We start from the raw sequence: 17347 nt of genomic DNA, 5'->3' as shown, positions 1-17347 counted from the left end.
GCCTCTAAATTTTGTTCCATGTGTTAAAGAACTTGGATGTGAAAACTTTTTTTCATTGGCTTGGGTATTAATGTGTTTTCATGTGGAGTTTGTTTAATGAAGGCCCATCTCTAACGCAGTACAGTGAATGACTGCTGCTGCTGACTGCCAGAGAGGCTATTCACTTGCACTAACTTGGCAGTGATATTCTGTGGTTTCGGCTTGGCTGAACGAGTGGCCTCGATAATTGTGGTTTGACAGATCTGCAGAGTCTGTGTGAATTCCTGAGCCTGGCTGCTGATCGCCAGTTCATTCATCAGCTCAGCTAAAACTATCGTTTTAGAATGGCTCGGTGATCACTTGTGCTTTCAGGTGAGTTGGAGGTTGTGGAGTGGTTAATTATTTTCATATCCTCATATGCTACTCCAGCAGTGACAGAACCAAAGCGTTTTCATTTTCCCTCTATCAAGGCTTTAAAGTGGAAACTAACGTCACTTCAAGGTCAAGGTCTTGATACAGTATCTCAAGTTTTATTTTGGGACACGGTTAGCTTGCAGTAGCAACACAAAGGAAATAAAAGGAAAGGCCTCTTCCTTCCCATCCTGAAACTCGGCTTTCCACATTGCTTTTGTGTAGTGCCCACTAATAATAATTTCTTTGTTTTTCATTTTTTTGCCAGAAATGGCACACATTTGATGGTTAGTATTGCAATGAATATTGGTGTAAGCTGGATAGAAGACATTTATCACCTTGGATTTGAGGACATTACGAAGGGAACTTCTGATGTTTTAGACATCCATCCATCCATTTCCTATACCCACTTAATCCGTCGGTTGGGTCGTGGGGGTCTTGAGCCTATCCCAGCGGTCATCGGGCGAGAGGCGGGGTACACCCTGGACAGGTCACAGGGCCACACAGAGACAAACGAGACAAACAACCACACTCACTCCTAAGGACAATTTTAAAGTCACCAATTAACCAAACATGCATGTTTTTGGACGGTGGGAGGAAGCCGGAGAACCCGGAGAGAACCCACTCGTACACGGGGAGAACATGCAAATTCCACACAGAAAGGCCCCAGCTGGGAGTTATGATTTAGACAAAGACAATAGTTTGTTTTGTACTTTATGTTGAGAATCTGTTTTTCCCCTTAAGAATTTACCATCATCATATATTGATATAGACATCTTTTTTTTTTTTTTACCTTAATGGCTAATATAATGTATTAATAGTTTTACTCCCAATATTTGAATGAATGAATATTTTTACACCGTAACTGATGAAGTTTTATTAATATTTTTTGTCAGACTGATCCTTGTTGTTAGGTTAAGCATGCACAGCTCGTCGCCTCTGAAACCGTAAACATTTCTCTTACCTAATAGTTTAGTAATGTCGCAACGACACATCAACAACTTCGATTACATAATTTTGTACATTTTCCGTAGCACACTTTGAAGCGTTGTACTGTTCACATCCACCCCCCAAATCTTCCCAGTGTGGGAGTTCTTTAAATGGGTCTACCTGAGCAGCACAGTTGCTGGTTGATATCTGCGCCTGGGAGTCGTTATTTTTGCGGCCATCTGTTCTGTTTAAAACAAAGTCCATTAATGTAAATTAGATTAAGACTCCATTTGTTGGCAGCTTTATTTTATGCAAAGGGATCTTTGATTAATTGGATTTTAAAATCAAGTTTACAATTATTGCCCTCAACAATATTGAAAACGAGATGATCGCCTAAAAATTATTGTTTTGCTGTGTCCCTGCTTCGTCTTCTGTGATAAATGCAGCACATCCCATGTCACGGGGGCACACTTTGGCCATAAAACTGACTTTGTGTGGATGTTTAGTTCAGCTTCAGTCAACATGACGGACAAAGAGAAGGTAACGACGAAATAAAAGTCGTAACAACTTATGAAAACTTTCACATCCTGTGCTCCGTGGATTGTGAAAGGTTGTTCCCCATAGCTTCAGTGAGGGTCTCGAGGTGCATGAGTCTCTGCACCCGCTGGCCTCCACAGGTACGATGAGATGTGTGATCACTCTAAGAACGTACAGTGTGGCATCGTTGAAGTATTGGGGTTAATTATGGATGGACATGAAAAAGTTGTGCTTTAATAATATCTGGCAGTATGTTGCCAGACATATTAAGTTTAAAAATGTCAACTTCACGGTAGGAAATTTTCATTCTGGATGTTCTTTTGGCAAACTCTACCACTTTGTATCACTACAGTAATGTGTGTTCAAGTTCTGGAGTATGCAGGTTGAACATAATTTGGTGGCTTTCACCCACTTAGGAAAAAGTTACGAAGGGAGAAATGGTTTGCTCCCTCATCTTGAAAAGTGCCCACTATGTGCTTGCAAGTATTTTTAATTTATCCAGGTTACAGCTGCCAATTCGGCATTGTGTCAGAAAGTTGATCCAATCAACGTGTTTTCAATGAGAATTATGTTTGGTGTTCAGTTGGGATACTACTGCTCGATTCTTCAACACAAGTGTGTTGGTAGTAGAGGAAATCAGGGAGAGATAAATGCCTCATCCTTTGAGACCTGGCATCAAAAGTGGCACACTGACCATTCACCTAATTCTCTTGTCAGTCACAGCTGGGCCTCAATGTCAAAGCGTGCATGTGTGCATAATTGTTTACTGCCTAGAAGAGACGAAAGCTCAGGTTCAAACTTGAAATGATGGAGGAAGTGGTTAAGAAAACAAAGCTAAAGAGAGCAGTGAGCTAAGCTTTTCCATGACTAAAATGGGGTCACTGAGGAATTGATGGACAGTTCTAGAGAATGAAAGTGTGAAAAATGTATCCGCAACTTCTTTTTTTTTTTTTTTTCTTTCCAAGTAGTATGCAAGTGGTATCTTGTCAAGTACTGACTTCTAAAGGTCTGACATCAAGGTGGATACGTACAGTCAAGTCTTGCTCTTATCGAGGTCAAGCTTTTGTTTGATTAATTCCTCCAGACAGCGGTGCATAGATAGGCAAACACCTCTGATTGCTTGTATAGCTACATTTATTCTGTATTGTATAATGGTCTAATGTCGTGTGTGTCTGACACAGCTGACAGGAAATCAGTTGCCTTCATAGTAGCTTGCTGCAAAAGGATGTGAAATTACACCCAATTACTCACCTGCCACAAACACGTGATGACATTTTTTTCCTTCCTGTAGTGATTGAATTGCAAGAAAAGTGTTTTATAGCTGCTGTAAACTCCGTAGTCTAGATGCTGAACAGAAGTTTTCCAATCCAGCTGTTGTTGTACAACTTCAACTGTGTGCAGACTTTTTGTGCAGAGTTGTCATACTAGAGATCAAGGGCTGGGCAATATGGGAAAAAGTTATGTCACGATATTTATTTTTATACTGGTCGATAACGATATATCGCGATATAAAACAAATCACTATTTTGTGAATTTTATTTGTTCCCAGTTATTCTTAATTGAGATTTGAAGATATCAGAAGATTAATTTCTAATTAAATATTTATTTTCTGTCAAAGTTGAACATGACACGTGACTTTATACAACTGTTTCAGATAAATACAGAACAGGTACTTTAAATTAAAATCCTATTTCTGACCAGTCAACTGTTTGCTCTCTAGCAGCGTTTGTCTCTCTTGCTGTTCAGGAGCTCTCTCCCGACGTCTCAGCTGATGTAGACATCCCTCACCCACGCAGTAAACTCACTTGTTACTCGTATAAGAAACACGCAGGAAGCATGTTGCTCTTAACTCGGTTCACTGCACTCGCACCCTTGCATCAGCAGGAAGTACTGCTCTCTTTGTCAAACCTTGACCAGGAACACAACTACAACACATGTGCATGTAAAGATTGTCTATAGTGACTAATCGGGAAAAAAAACTTTGCATTTTCCATGCTCAAACGGGTGGCGCTGCTTCAGGTGATGAAAAAGATTGGTGGTATTCCCTGTCTTTGTCGGAATATGCGCTTGACGTAACACACTACTGTTTCGTGTCGGACTCTATCAAAAAATCAAAAAACCTCCACGCCACCGAACTTTTCGGGTCCTTCTCATCAACAATGTCATCCCTGACGCCTTGGATTGTGTATTCTGTCGTTTCTTCCAAGGGAGCACTCATTTTCTTTGCTTTTTAAACCGCCGCAGCAGCACAAACAAACGGAACACGCCACGGACAGCTGCTGGTATGGTTCTATTCCAGCCACGTGATTGGTTTAGCACAGCACAACTCTCGTTGTCATTGACTGTTCGTATTATCTGTCAAAAGATGGACAAATGTAATCAATGGAAAAGCATATCAACCATGTTTCATATCGCTATCGAGGATGGTTAATTTTTGTTTTTTTTGTTTTTTAAATGATTAAAAATGAAGAGGATTAAGAAAAACAAAGTTTAAGCCTGAGTTGCTGTACTTACCAGTTTTCAGCAACTTTGCCTATGTCTGGTGGTAAATGCATACCAAATGTTCTAAAGCTATCAAGTGTCTCGTATCAAATGACCAAGTGTGGAGTTTCACTTTTAAATATGAATATCTATTTATGTACCGCTGTGCTAATTCTCTATACTGGTGTTCAGGTTGTGGTGATATCTGTTAATTGTTAAATAAGTCTTGGAAAATCCTAAACTGTCAATTCTTTTTTATGGTATCATAAGCTACTCTTGCTCACTCTCCAAATAAAGTACTCCTGGTTATTGGACAGAGCTTTTTTGCTTAAATACAAATAAACTAAACTAATTTGATGTATACGTCACTATTTCTACCTTTGACGATTGCAGAAGCTGCTCGCTTGTTCCTGGTCCTCTAGCTTTTGTTTCAGGTGCTTTTCTTTCTGTAGCTTCCTTAAATGAAGCCTGTTTATCACGATGATTATGTTCTAATTGTCTGATTTAAGTTTGTCACAACGTTTTTTTGCTTATGTTCCCACTGATGTATCCTCACAGTGAACCACTTCAAGGCCATCAGTTTGATAGTTTGTGTTGCTGTAATTTCCTGTGTCGCTGTCTGCATGCAACCCATCATGCAGCTCATGCTTGGCCAGCTCGGTATCTCACAACTCTTTGCCAGTCTTTGTACATAATTTATGGAACTGTTAGGATGTTTGTTAGGATGCAGAAAATCCACCAGCTGATCCAGATGTGATATAAATGATTGCATTAGCTCTAAAATAATTGCACTATTCAGCTAAATGGTCACCCTTGTAAGCGAGAAAACCTGAAATGGCACAATATACCAAGATCAAAGCTGTGTTTGCACTTTCAGCTAAAGTTTTTCCAATCCAGACAAAATGAATAAGTTCATCATATTAATTTTACTCATGGTCTAATTCTAAACAAAGTTTAACGACCTTCGACCAGATAGTTTTTGGTGGAGAAATTACACCCTGCATCTGTTGTTTATACATGTTCTAGATGGAGATTACTTTGTGACTTTGATTCATTATTTAATCATCTTTCTCTGGCTCTGTGGTTCATTAGCTGCTCCAGATAATCCAGTGATGTGTAGAGTTTGAAGTTGTCATCCAACATTTGGAATTTTGAGTAATTTAAACTCAAAAGTGCATTGGCTCATTGTATTTAAATGTCGTCGCCTTCAGTGTGCTGGAATCCGAGTGGCGGTTGTGCACCAGGGTTAGTACGGCTTTATTTATGACTGATGTATAGATTAATCTGTCTGCACATGTATCAGATGCCTTTTGGTGCCTACAGAACAGTAAAAGTTCTTTGTTTTGGCAGTTCATGGTTCAGAGAGACATGATGGAAAAGACTTGTTAATCCTATTTACAAAACAAGAGTGGGTTCTCCCATCAGGCATTGTGGAAGCCTAGAGCACAATGGCTCCCTCTCTTTATTCCCAGGTCATGCTAAAGTAATGTTGTGTACTTTAGTAAGTCTTCCAGAAATTTGACATTCAAGAGCTGGTGATAAAGTGATGGGACTTAGTGAATAACATTGATTAATGGTTTTTCATAAATAACTTGCATTTACTGGTTTGTCTATGATGCAGTTTAGTCTTGAGATTAGACTGCCTTTGATTTCATATTTGTCGTCTTGCAGCTCTGACAAACTGTGGAAGTGTATATTCTGGATTTCTGAAGAGCGCGAGGTAGAGTTTGGTATCGAGTTTGACAGGAGCAGATGGTGGAAGGCATGAAAAGGCAGATGGACCAATCAGTCATATCAGTTTTATCCAGTTGAGTAAAGCTGAAGAGAAAACATCTGTCTGGTGGCAGGAAGCAGCAGAATGTGAAGTCATGGTTTTTGACAAACGCTAGTAGTTATAATTTTGCGACACTGCTTCGTAGACTGTAGCAAATGTAGAGTCATTGCTGTGTAAAGGTGTTGTAAAGGTGAGCTGTGTTGGATCAAGTCCACCTATTGCCCAGTGCAAACTGTGATTGTCCTCCGCAGACTGTACCCTGAAACCCAGCTGTTAGCCTGGGGCTAATGCTTATCTAAAACTGCTACCTTATTGTCAGTTACTGGTGCCTCTACGGTGACGGGACATAATGTGAGAGGATGGGTCATGTGGGGGCACAATTAAGTTCAGTGACAGAAAATATTTATTGGAAAGGAAAACTTGGTGTGCAAACATTAATTGTGTGAGGAAATAATGAATGTCTCATCACGGATACCTGCCGTGCTCTATAATGAACCAATAAGTGGCTGAGGAAAAATGGTGGGAGGGAGAGGTGGAGTGTGGGGGAAGCAAGAAATGAGGTGCCGGGGGGAGGGAAACTCTGTAGTGTGGTACAAGTTGGCTTGGGTGTTGTTTTTGCAGTGCCTAGAAGCAACAAGCAAACCTCCCCCACCTCCTCCCTGTCCCGCTCTCCACTACACACACTCATTCATGCATGCATGCTGACATCCACCTACCTTCATTCTCTTGATTACACAGGATGGGGTGTTGCGTTGGCCGTGTAGTCGTTTTTTTAAAATTCTACAGCAATTTTCATCTTGTTTTTTAAAAATAAAAGTACACCCCCAGTATGTGTTTTTTTTTTTTCTTTTAAACTCTTAGGGAGAAAAACTGAGACGCACAAGCTCAAGAAAAGAAGGTAGCAGGTGGCTAGTTGCCTTGTCTAAAAACATCTGCCTGGACTGACGAAGTGTTTGGTTAGCCAGCTGAATGGATTGCTGACTGAGTAGCTAACTCCTGACTGACTGGTGTACGTAAAGGCCCTCTGCCCTGTTGGCTGGCTGATTTCTTGCTGCATGGCAGCTGGTGCTGTTCAAACAGAGTTGCATCTGCTCGGCCCTTTGTTCTAACACACACACTCATAAAAACACACTCAATGACTCCAAGTGTGTGCTGGAAAAGAAAGAAGTTCTTTTGTTTGGTTGTAAAATGGAGTTGGGGGCAGGGTTTGGGAAGGGGGAGGACGCTAATGTGAAAAGTGTATGTTTGTGTGTATTTGAGTGTGAGTATGGAGGGTTTTTTCCCCCTCATTGGCTGCATGTTTTTTTTTTCTGTGCAGGCTTGATTTGCTAAACATGCAAGTTAATCCTTTGCACCCCTGCCTTACAGCTTAAAAGGGGTTGCTAAAATATTCAGACAGTTTGGATAATGCAACATCTAAAGCATACTTCACATTTTACGAACAAATATCATGATTTAAAGTTATATCCTATCAAGGCCTCAGTTGGGTATTCAAACTTTTTAACTTCAAGCATAGACTTAAACTTCAAGCATTATACCTCTGTATATTAATCATGACATGGGCTGCATAGTTTGTTTAGTAGTTCTCTTATCGTAAGAAATAAACTGACAAGTTGTTAGTCATACAGTGTAATAGCAGTGTTGCATTACCCTTGATAACTGAGTGCAATCTTTTCAAAAACTGTTTCTGCGGTTTATTTTCCATTTTCAAAGCTAGATTTCCTATTAGACATTTCATAGACTTACTATTGTTGGTCTAAGAAATTAACATCTTTTTGACGTAATCTAAATGAAACAATTACAACAGAAAAACTAAAGCTTTATGGGGAAAAAGTCTACAATTCAGTTCTGTCAAGTTATGCTTTTTTACAATGTTTTTTTACAATGTTATAAGCTTTTCACACAGCTACCCTTTGCTTTTATGAAAGCCTGTGCTAATTACACATTTCTCTCTTTTCTTTTCCTATGTTTGTCTTTGCAGGAACTTTGATGGGGACCATGGAGTAGAACGCTTCAAATTAGTAGCTATCTGATTAGCTCTTCACCGCACAGCACACCTCCCTCCATCCTGCCCCCTCCATCTGTGGGCCCACCACCCAGCCATGGCGGACCCAGGGATGTTGAGCTTATTTGGGGATGATGCAGGGCTGTTCACTGATGGATTAGATGGTTTAGGAGACTGCTTTCCTCAGCAGCCAGCTCCTGGCCAAGCCAACCCTCTGGCCCAGCAGACTAATCCCTCTCTGAACCATGAGCACCAGGGAAATAGGGGTTACCACCAGGGGATGATCCATGGTGCTGGGCCTGGCCCAGGGCAACCTAAATTGGGGCAAATATACGACCATGGCCCATACACAGGGTATGATCAGTCTGGTGCCCCTGGAGCACGGATGATGGCCCAGAACGGTCCTACCCAGGGGCCACCCAATGTGAACACAACCATGAATGGCATGGCCTCCCACTACCATAATAACCCAGCTAACTCTAGTAACCCTCACCATGGGTACCAGGGTGATGGTGGGGGAGGAGGAAGCGGGAGTGGAGTTTGGGGCCAACAGCAGCAGCAGAGCAGATCAGCATATCAACAGGCATCAGCACCACCAGGAGCGGGAGCCAACCAGATGGGGGGCTACCAGATGTCTCAAGGCAGTTATGCTGGGATGCAAGGTCCACCTACTTCCAACCCAGCTCGCTTGAACCAACACTACCCTACACAGAGCATGGCCCCCCCACCTGCTCAGGACCCATCTCACTACTTGGGACATGTTGGGATGGGAGGGGCCCAGATGAGACACCCCCAGCCTCAGCCACAACCCCAGGGCTATTCCAACATGGGTCACACACCCCGATTCCCACACTCCCCTTCTAGACAGCCTCCACTCCCCCACCAGCACCAACAGGGCATGACAGCATTTGGGGGTTCTCAATACCCTGGCTTTCAGGCCCAGTATGGTGCTATGGGACCTGGGATGGGCCAGGGTGCTAATGCTAACGTCAGTCCTAACACCAGCCAGACAATGGGACCAGGGCAACTTGGCCAGAGGTTCAACCAGGGAACAAGCTCAGCACCAGGGCAACAGGGACAGCGATATCCCCCTGGACCACCTCAGCCCCATCAAACCCATTCTGCCTCAATGCAGCAGCAAGGAGGGCAGCAGGGCCAGCCTATGCACCCCCTAAATCTGCCACAGCCCCAAAACCAACCCCAGTCCCACCTTGCCCCCCCAGCTCAGGGATCTTACCCCTCCCCTTCATCTATGTCCCCAATGCGGGTTTTGGGCACCCCAACCCCTCCCCCTCAACAGGGCAGACCCCCAAGCGCAGGACTGGCAGGACCCCCAGAGGTTGCAGGGTACACAGCCTTGCACTCTCCACCCAATGCTATGGCCCACGCACAGAGAACCCCCCAAACCCCTATATCTGCTCCACACCCCCAACACCAGCAGCCTCACAACATGCCTCCCAATGCAGGGCAAATGTATCCTGGCATGGGGCCGCAGCGTGGTCCACAGATAGGACCAAACAGGCTTCAGCAACAGCAAGGTGAGCAGACAGTTGTCCCTCTCCCATGTTAGATTTTTATTTGGTAATTTTATGAACGCTCATTAAAGAGTAGATGCACAGACTCTGTACATGACTCAGAAATAAAAGACTAACAAATTTGTTGTGTACTTGATGTTTGGTACTCGTACCGTCCATGTTGTGTCGATACAAAACAGAGCTGCGAGCGTTACTTTGGATTAGACAGATGGTTGAGAACATGACACCATGTTGCTTCCAGAATTTGTGTTCACACTGTTTCTGTTAAGATGGTGGAAAAGAGGAGAGAGTAAGGGTATATTTAGGCACAGTGCACATACTTGAAGAGGGGGAAGAAGAAAAAAAAATGTATTTTATTCTCTGAGATCTCAGATAACAGAGTCAGACGACGCAGCATCCCCAGTGCAGTGTTGGTGGGATGTCTCTCCTGTGCGGTGATCATACGTGAAGAAATTCAGAGATGTCAACATTCAGCTTTTCATGTTCTGTTAATCCAGTTTTTGTTTCTTTAGAGCCACTCTTTGTGAACAATTGCCTGAAAGCTTATTGGGCTCAAGTTGCTGGTTTTTATTTTCAGAAATGTTTGCTTTTTCTAAATTTAGTTAAGGCTTCTGTATTGTACTAAGTTTAATATTCAATTATATATCTATCTTGAAGTTGTCTTGCTGATTCTACTTGGTGCATCTTACTTAGACTTCCAATATTTTTTAATTGATTTGATGAGTGCTAGCTGAATTTCAATTGCTCGAGAATGGACAGGAGGTCATATGCATCAAATGGTCAGTGTTGAAACTCTTTGGTATCTCTTGTCTGTCTTCCTAGGGCCTCATGAAGCCCCAGTCACCCAAGGGGGCGACCAGCGTCTGCTCCAAGCCCAGCAGCAGGCCTCTCGAAGTGGGCAGCCCATGCAGCCTGCTTCCATGGGTTTCCAGGGTGCACCTATGAGTCAACATGGAGCCCCTGCCCCAAACCAGGGCTTAGCACCACCCACCCAGAACACTCAGTCACAGCACACACATTTGCCCCCACACCCTCACCACCTGCAGAGCACGCCCCCTCCCTCCAACCAGGCCTCCCACCCCTGGGCTCCACCTCCGCTCGCCTCCCACCCACTCTCTTCACCCCCTCTTACCCCACAGAAAGTGCCTCACATACAGGTGAGTCTCCATAAACACTTTGATGTGGTAACAATGCTGCAAGTGTGCGAGATCAAGACTATGTTCTTTTGTTTTTGTGTGTGGGTGTTTTTCATGTGTATGTGTATATTTCATGTGGGTGGGGGAAATGTGTGTGTTTGGACTCTGAGGGAAGTGTGTTCATGTTCATTATTGTGTGTACATGACATTTGAGAACACAGCGGTGTATTGGGCACTGGATCATTGGGGTTTTATGTGTGTGTATGTTCTTTATATCAGTGTTCGTCATACGTGTGCGTTCTTTTTTTTTTTTTTCTGTTCTTTTTTCCCTTTTGTGTTTGCTGCTGTTGGCCTTGTGTGGTTGCATTTCCGTGTGTGTGGGGAAATGGATTTTTTTGCAATTGTTTGCTTCCTGTGAGCTGCATATCCTGAGACATGTGTGCAACACACACTTGCACTCATGCACACGCATAGAGGCGCCACCAGCATAATCTCTCCTCGTTCTTGCTCCCCCTTCTCTGTAGAGGAAACCTCCCTTCCTGTCGCTCCCTCCTCCCCGTCTCCTCTCTTTCCGCTCACTCCACTTGTGTGTCTGTCTCAGTGTTTGTCCTGTTCATTTCAGGGGTGTCATCACTAAGTTAATGTTGTGTAGCCGGATGTGCAGCGAGAGAGAGAGAGAGACAGTTTAGAATAGAAAAAAACAAACAAACTGGGGGATGGGTTGGGGTTCTGATTTTGGAGGATGAGAGATACACTTAGGCCAAATAAGTTGGAAAACGAGCACAGATCTTAAGAGGAGTCGTCCAGGATTTCTATGCAAAGCAGACGAGGAGCAGGGTATAAGAAGTTAGCAGTTTTCAACCGTAACAATCACATTTGTGTGTGTGTGAGAGCATGCACAATTGCTATTGCCTGCATCACGTGCCCTTGCCTTCCATTAGCTTGTTTTGTTGCTCAAAGCCCCCTTTCTCCACTGACCCATTCATAGACAATAGCAGCCCTGTGGCCACACACACACATATAGAGATCTAGTCCCCTTTTTCTCTTCACACTGCTCCCCTTCCCTAGCCTATTATTCCCCACCTCCAAGACTGCATCGCTGTGTTCCGTGGTTGACATTTCAGCCGTCACACTTAATTTATCCAGCACTCCTGACCTAGATGCCAGGTTGACTGGTGAGTCCCGGTTCTCGCCTGGGTGCGCTGCATGCGGTGTCCTGACTAGCTGCAGGCCCGGCAGCCCCCATTATTATATACACACACACACGTGCAAATGGTGTGCTCTAGAATGGGATGCTGTATCTGCCTTGAGAAATAGGATAGCCTAACTAGAAGAGTGAGACTGATGTGCGTCTCTGTTTGTCTGTGGCACGGGGAGGGAGTTCTCTCATGATGCACTTGTTAGAAAGAGCCACACACACCGATCTGGTCAGTCAGTCATGATGACTGTATGTCTGGTACTCTAAGCTCCATCTGTTCACTAAGCATGGTTATTACACATGCACGCACACACATGCACGAGTACCTTCGTCAGCAGCTCAAGGTCACAGCTCTGGCAGAGTGCTGTGCTTTGACCTTTATTCTACATCTCACACACACACAATCTTGCGTGCAGCACTCCAGTTGACATATAACATGCTCGCCTCGCCCCTCCCCCGACCACTGGCTCAGTCAGCGAGCTGCTATACCATTTACCTCAAGATTTTGCAGCTTTGAGAAAAAGCTACTCTGTGTTCATCCATCTCCTGTTTGTGCTGATTTCAACAAATGTTTCACCAATTGACTTGGTGTGGTTTCTTTGCTCTAGTTCACTTAAAATGGATGTTTTTTTTTCCCTTCAGTTTTTGGTCAATCGTGGTTCAGATACAAACAGCAGCATGGACTAAATCCTCCAAAGCCTAACTTCAGAGAATCCTTTGACTTACTCAACGCCTTTACACAAATGCTTTTCTTTGTTTTCTCTCGTGTTTCTATAAAGTTTGAGTCTGTTTCTTCTGGAAGTAGAAGTCAACCAAGACAGGTGAACATGTTGGTTAATATCACCCATGGATTGCCACAGCAGATCAGTTTGGTTTCATCTTGTTTGGAGGGATGACGCACCTCACGCCTAATAATTGATGTTAAACACAATAGCTTGAATTTGTATTTCTTTAATAGGTTAGTTTTCAACATACAAATTGCCATCTGAGCAAAAACTATGCTTTCCCTAAAATATGGGAAAGTAGTGTGCCCTATTTTTTATGACCTTCCTTTGGTCTGTATCATGTCAAAGTCCTCTAAGTATTGGGACAAATGAAATTGAAATGTATAGAGAAATGAGTGTCACTTCTGGTGAAACAATGGATTCAGCTTAGGAGAAAGCAAAAAAGTTTCAGCCAAATAGGTTTGAACCTCAGTGAGAGTCAAATGAAGAGTCCGTTCTTTACTTTAAGCCACAATTATGCTCACCACATTGGTCATAACGCTTTGGTGATGTCAGCACAGCGCTATAATGGTTTATACAGGCGCTTGAGGCGCACTGGACTCACAGCAGTCTTCATCCTAAACAGTAGGTGTTGCTACTGAGGAAATAACACGACTACACCGCAGGAATAGCACCAGAAAAAAATCATACAGAACTACACAGCTACAACTTCTTCATTTGACTTTAAAGCAACATTTGTTGTTGTTTTTTTTTTTAAATCTTTTTAGGTCTTGATGGGTCATAGCGATGGACTTGCTCGCACACTTTACTGTAGCTCTTCCATTCTCGCAGCTCTCGATGGGTTACAAAACCTGCATAACTAGCTGGGAAGGCACCAAAGTGCTCAGCATGTTGGGTGTTATGTCGTTTTCTTGGGTCAGCTACTCACAGAGGAGTAACTTAACTTTGAAATAAAAATCCAAATGGATTGTTAAACTTTCAAACAAAGGGGACTAAAAATTATGCCTGGGTTGTGTTTTGGGGGAGTTTTACGCTTGCTAGTGTATGCTCGAAGAACAAAAGCTGAATTTTTATTTTTATCTTTTTTCCATAATATATCACCTTCAGTACCTTACGGTTGTTGGTGCAAGCTCTTGTTCGCTGTAACAAGTCCACACTGGGCTAGATGTTTAAAGATTAATTTGCTGACAGCTGGGGAAAAAAAAAAGATAGTGTTTGCCTCTCTCTGTTTCTAAGTTTCCCAAAGTACATTTAGACTCAGATTCAGATGTACACAGGTGCCCCTTCTTGTAATAAACTGGTATGAATCAGTAGCCACAGTTTAAGGTATAAACTTTAAAAAAAAAAAAGAACAGAAAAAATCCATTTTGAATGGAGCAGATTACAAAATATTTTCTCTTTTGCTTAAGGTCTCTACTTGGTTTTGTTAATAAATCCCAAAGTAATTGCTTGTAGGGATGGAATCTTCAGCCTTGGATTGGGCAGCAAGAATGAGTTTGCGGTCTCCACATTCTCAGTTGTGCGTTTGTGAAGAAAAGGGTATGTTTTAGAATTCAAAGGGTTTGGATGATCTAGTCCACTCTGCTGTTTGTGTCTGAACCCTGACTGACCAAAGCTAGTTAGGTGCATGGAGAAATCACATCTGTCTTTTACCCGGACAGTTGCAAGATACCTCACATTGTTAAAATTCACACTGCACATCCCCAAACTTGACACAGCAGTCAGGTATTTTTGTGTGTGTGTTTGTTTGTCGGGGGTGGGGGGCACACACACATTGTGTGTGACTTCACTGTCATTCTTGTGATTGATTATCTAAGAAGCTTGGCAGGAAGACAGATTTATCTCTTGGCACTGCATCTCTCTCTCTCCATCTTTCTGCGACTGTCTCTCTATCCCTCGTTCTTCCTGAGCTCCCCTCCCCTCCCCCCTGTTGGTGCGTCTAAATGGCTCAGTTTACGTGTGTGTCAGCAGGTGTTTGTGTGCATGTGTGCAGGGATTTGTGTGATGTGACCTTGCAGCAGTGTTTGTGTGTGTATATTAGCATTTTTCTGATGGAAGTGAACTTTCAGTGATGGCACCCCGACTCTTTCCTCCTCCATGTGAACAAACTGTGCGAAGTGTGTGTGTGTGTGTGTGTGTGTGTGTGTACACACACGATGGTTGCTGTAAACCTGCTGATGTTCATACACACACCTCATTGACACACACGCATGTTCGGAATACACACACACACACACGTTTACACTCTCTAAGGCACAGTGTCTCTCGCTGTCGTATGAGACACACACACACGCACTCCCTTGCTGTGCCTTTTTGAAGTATGGAGATAATTTATTCGTGTCATGATGCCTGATTTCCCATCTGCTACTGGGACCCTGAGCAGCTGGAGAGAGAGAAAGAAGGAAGGAGGGAGGGACAGAGGGATGGAAGAGAGGGAGAGGGAGGAGAAGCAGCTGGAGAGGCTCCCAACAGCTGGTAACCAGTTTCCTGTCACAGAAAGCTTACTTGGAGCAAAGAGGAGGTGGAGGGAGAAGAGGCATAGAAATAGGTTTTAGTCTGCAGGAGAGCCAAGGAGGAAAAATGAGGTGTCAGCCAGTTTGTTTACTAAGGTTAGCCTGCTGGAAGTGGGGGGAGGCGGAAACTGTAGCAACGGAGAGTCGAGGATAGGGAGGAGATGGGAGCCATGCTCATGGATGCATCATTCTTAACTCTCTTAGGTTTTCTGCCATTGCCGACAAATTAAATCCGCACCTCGCAGAAAGCTTATCAGTATTAACCGACAGGCAGAGTTTAAGCAAGACATCAGCAGACACAGTTCATGACGCAGGCCACATTTTTGGATTTGATAGGACTTATTTTAATATACCTGATATTGATCATTTATCAGTAAAATAATCAGCAATGACATTTTCTTAACCAGTTAGGTGTTTTTAAAAAACAAAACAACACTTTTGTCATTATCCAAAATACGATTCAAGTAAGGAAGCTTCCTCCAGATAAAGAAATAAAGGCCAATTTTCACTGATCGTGGCCCTTTGTTTTGGTTTTGAAATGTCAAAAATGAGATCCAAAAGAAATCGTATCAAAAGTCTTTTGAAGAATTTCCTTGCTGACCGCAACTCTTTTGATTATTTCTGTGGAAAATGAATGTTTGGTCATGATATTTTTTAATGATATTTTTAAGTCTGTTTTAATTTTGAAGTTTCAAAATAACCCAAAGTGGTGTCTTTCTCCAACCCTCAGCATTCCCCTTCGGACCTGTCAGGTGATGCCTCAATGATGGTTCTTGACAGGCCAACGGTCGGCGCCGGAGCTCCCGGCCAGCCTATCAGCACAGAGAAGCCTAGCGATCAGGCGACCAAGCCAAAAAAGAAGAAGAAAAAGAAGGCAAAAGTAGTAGATGACGAGGAAGAAGAGGGGGGCAAGAAGACGGCAAAGGAAGGAGGAGAGGAAGATATCAAGTCAGCATTTTCTGGAACAGGAAGTGACGCAGGTGAACAGGTTACTGGCACAGGAATTGTAGAAGGCAGTTCAGCACCGGCAGAGGAGAAGAAAAAGCGGAAAAAGAAACCAAAGGAGAAAGTGGAGGGCAAGGAGCCCAAAGAGCCCAAGACCCCGAAGACACCCAAAACACCTAAGACTCCCAAAGAGCCCAAGGAGCCCAAGGAGAAGAAAGCCAAGAGCACCACGCCCAAGGTCAAGACTCCCAAGAAAACCAGGTAGGAGCAGCATGCCCTCATTCGCCTGAATGGTTTGTTTGTTTGTGTTTAGTGAAATTTGTGTAGAGGAACTGGATCAGCTGGTGTGGACATTTTTGATCATGGAATGTGATTCTCAGAATGTACTTGGTTGCCTTAACCAATAAAGTGAAGGTGTTCACATCAGTATCACTTCCTCATACAAAAGCACTGAAATACAAATACACGTACGTAGCAGCTTGGGTAGTAACCAGGGGTTGGGACACGACATTTGAAAATATATCGACATGTTTACTGTAGCAAATAAATCTTTGAAATGTCTACATTTTGATGTCAGTCCTGGTTAGCATACATATCCCAAAACACAAGCATGAGCGAACACTATATCCATTACTCATGTGACCAACCAGGAGGAACCGAAGGGGTCACAACCTCTTAGCTGTGCACTGCCACACATTGTGTTTATATGGGTGTGAGTTGGTGAGCGGCACATAGAGCACAGGCATTTAGATCTGCGGATCAATCAAAATTTACCCCCCCCCCCCCCCCCCCCTCACACATTGATCATCAATGTGAACTCGGGTTGAAGGTGAAACTTGAGTCTGTGTCTTGTCTGTCAATTCACAAGCATCACTTACTCAATTGCTCAGTGACATTTATTCAAGTGTTTAAAACAAAAATTCAGTCTCTGTTTGCAACAAATTTTAAATCTGAAAAATTTCATTGGAGCTCCGGCAAACGCTATATTGATTTTCACACCCATCACAATTTCATTAGATGAATTATTTACTTTATTAAGTTTTTTTAAACCTAGAAAATGATTTTGGATGGGGGAAGGATCCATTTTGTTCTTTGAAATGTTGACCGTTAATTATATTCTCCCACATTCACTGTTATACATACATTTGAATGCGGTTGTTCAGTGAAAGTTAATGTTA

At 43.1% G+C, this 17347-nt stretch overlaps 1 protein-coding gene across 1 annotated transcript in view; it reads left to right on the top strand.

The window, feature by feature from the left end:
* Nucleotides 1–17347, top strand: part of chd7 (chromodomain helicase DNA binding protein 7) — a 64323-nt gene that overhangs the window by 8955 nt on the left and 38021 nt on the right. The window contains exons 2-4 of the mRNA XM_072363707.1: nucleotides 8094–9655; nucleotides 10475–10809; nucleotides 15955–16430. Coding sequence (XP_072219808.1) covers nucleotides 8215–9655; nucleotides 10475–10809; nucleotides 15955–16430 — 2252 coding nt within the window. The 5' untranslated portion in view covers nucleotides 8094–8214. The remainder of the gene's footprint in view (nucleotides 1–8093; nucleotides 9656–10474; nucleotides 10810–15954; nucleotides 16431–17347) is intronic.

The sequence above is a fragment of the Leuresthes tenuis genome, unplaced genomic scaffold (assembly GCF_036924035.1).
Source record: "Leuresthes tenuis unplaced genomic scaffold, fLeuTen1.0.hap1 SCAF_14, whole genome shotgun sequence".
NCBI classification, from domain to species: Eukaryota; Metazoa; Chordata; class Actinopteri; order Atheriniformes; family Atherinopsidae; genus Leuresthes; species Leuresthes tenuis.
The sequence above is the reverse complement of the archived record's forward strand: the minus strand, read 5'-3'. Positions and strand labels throughout refer to the sequence as shown.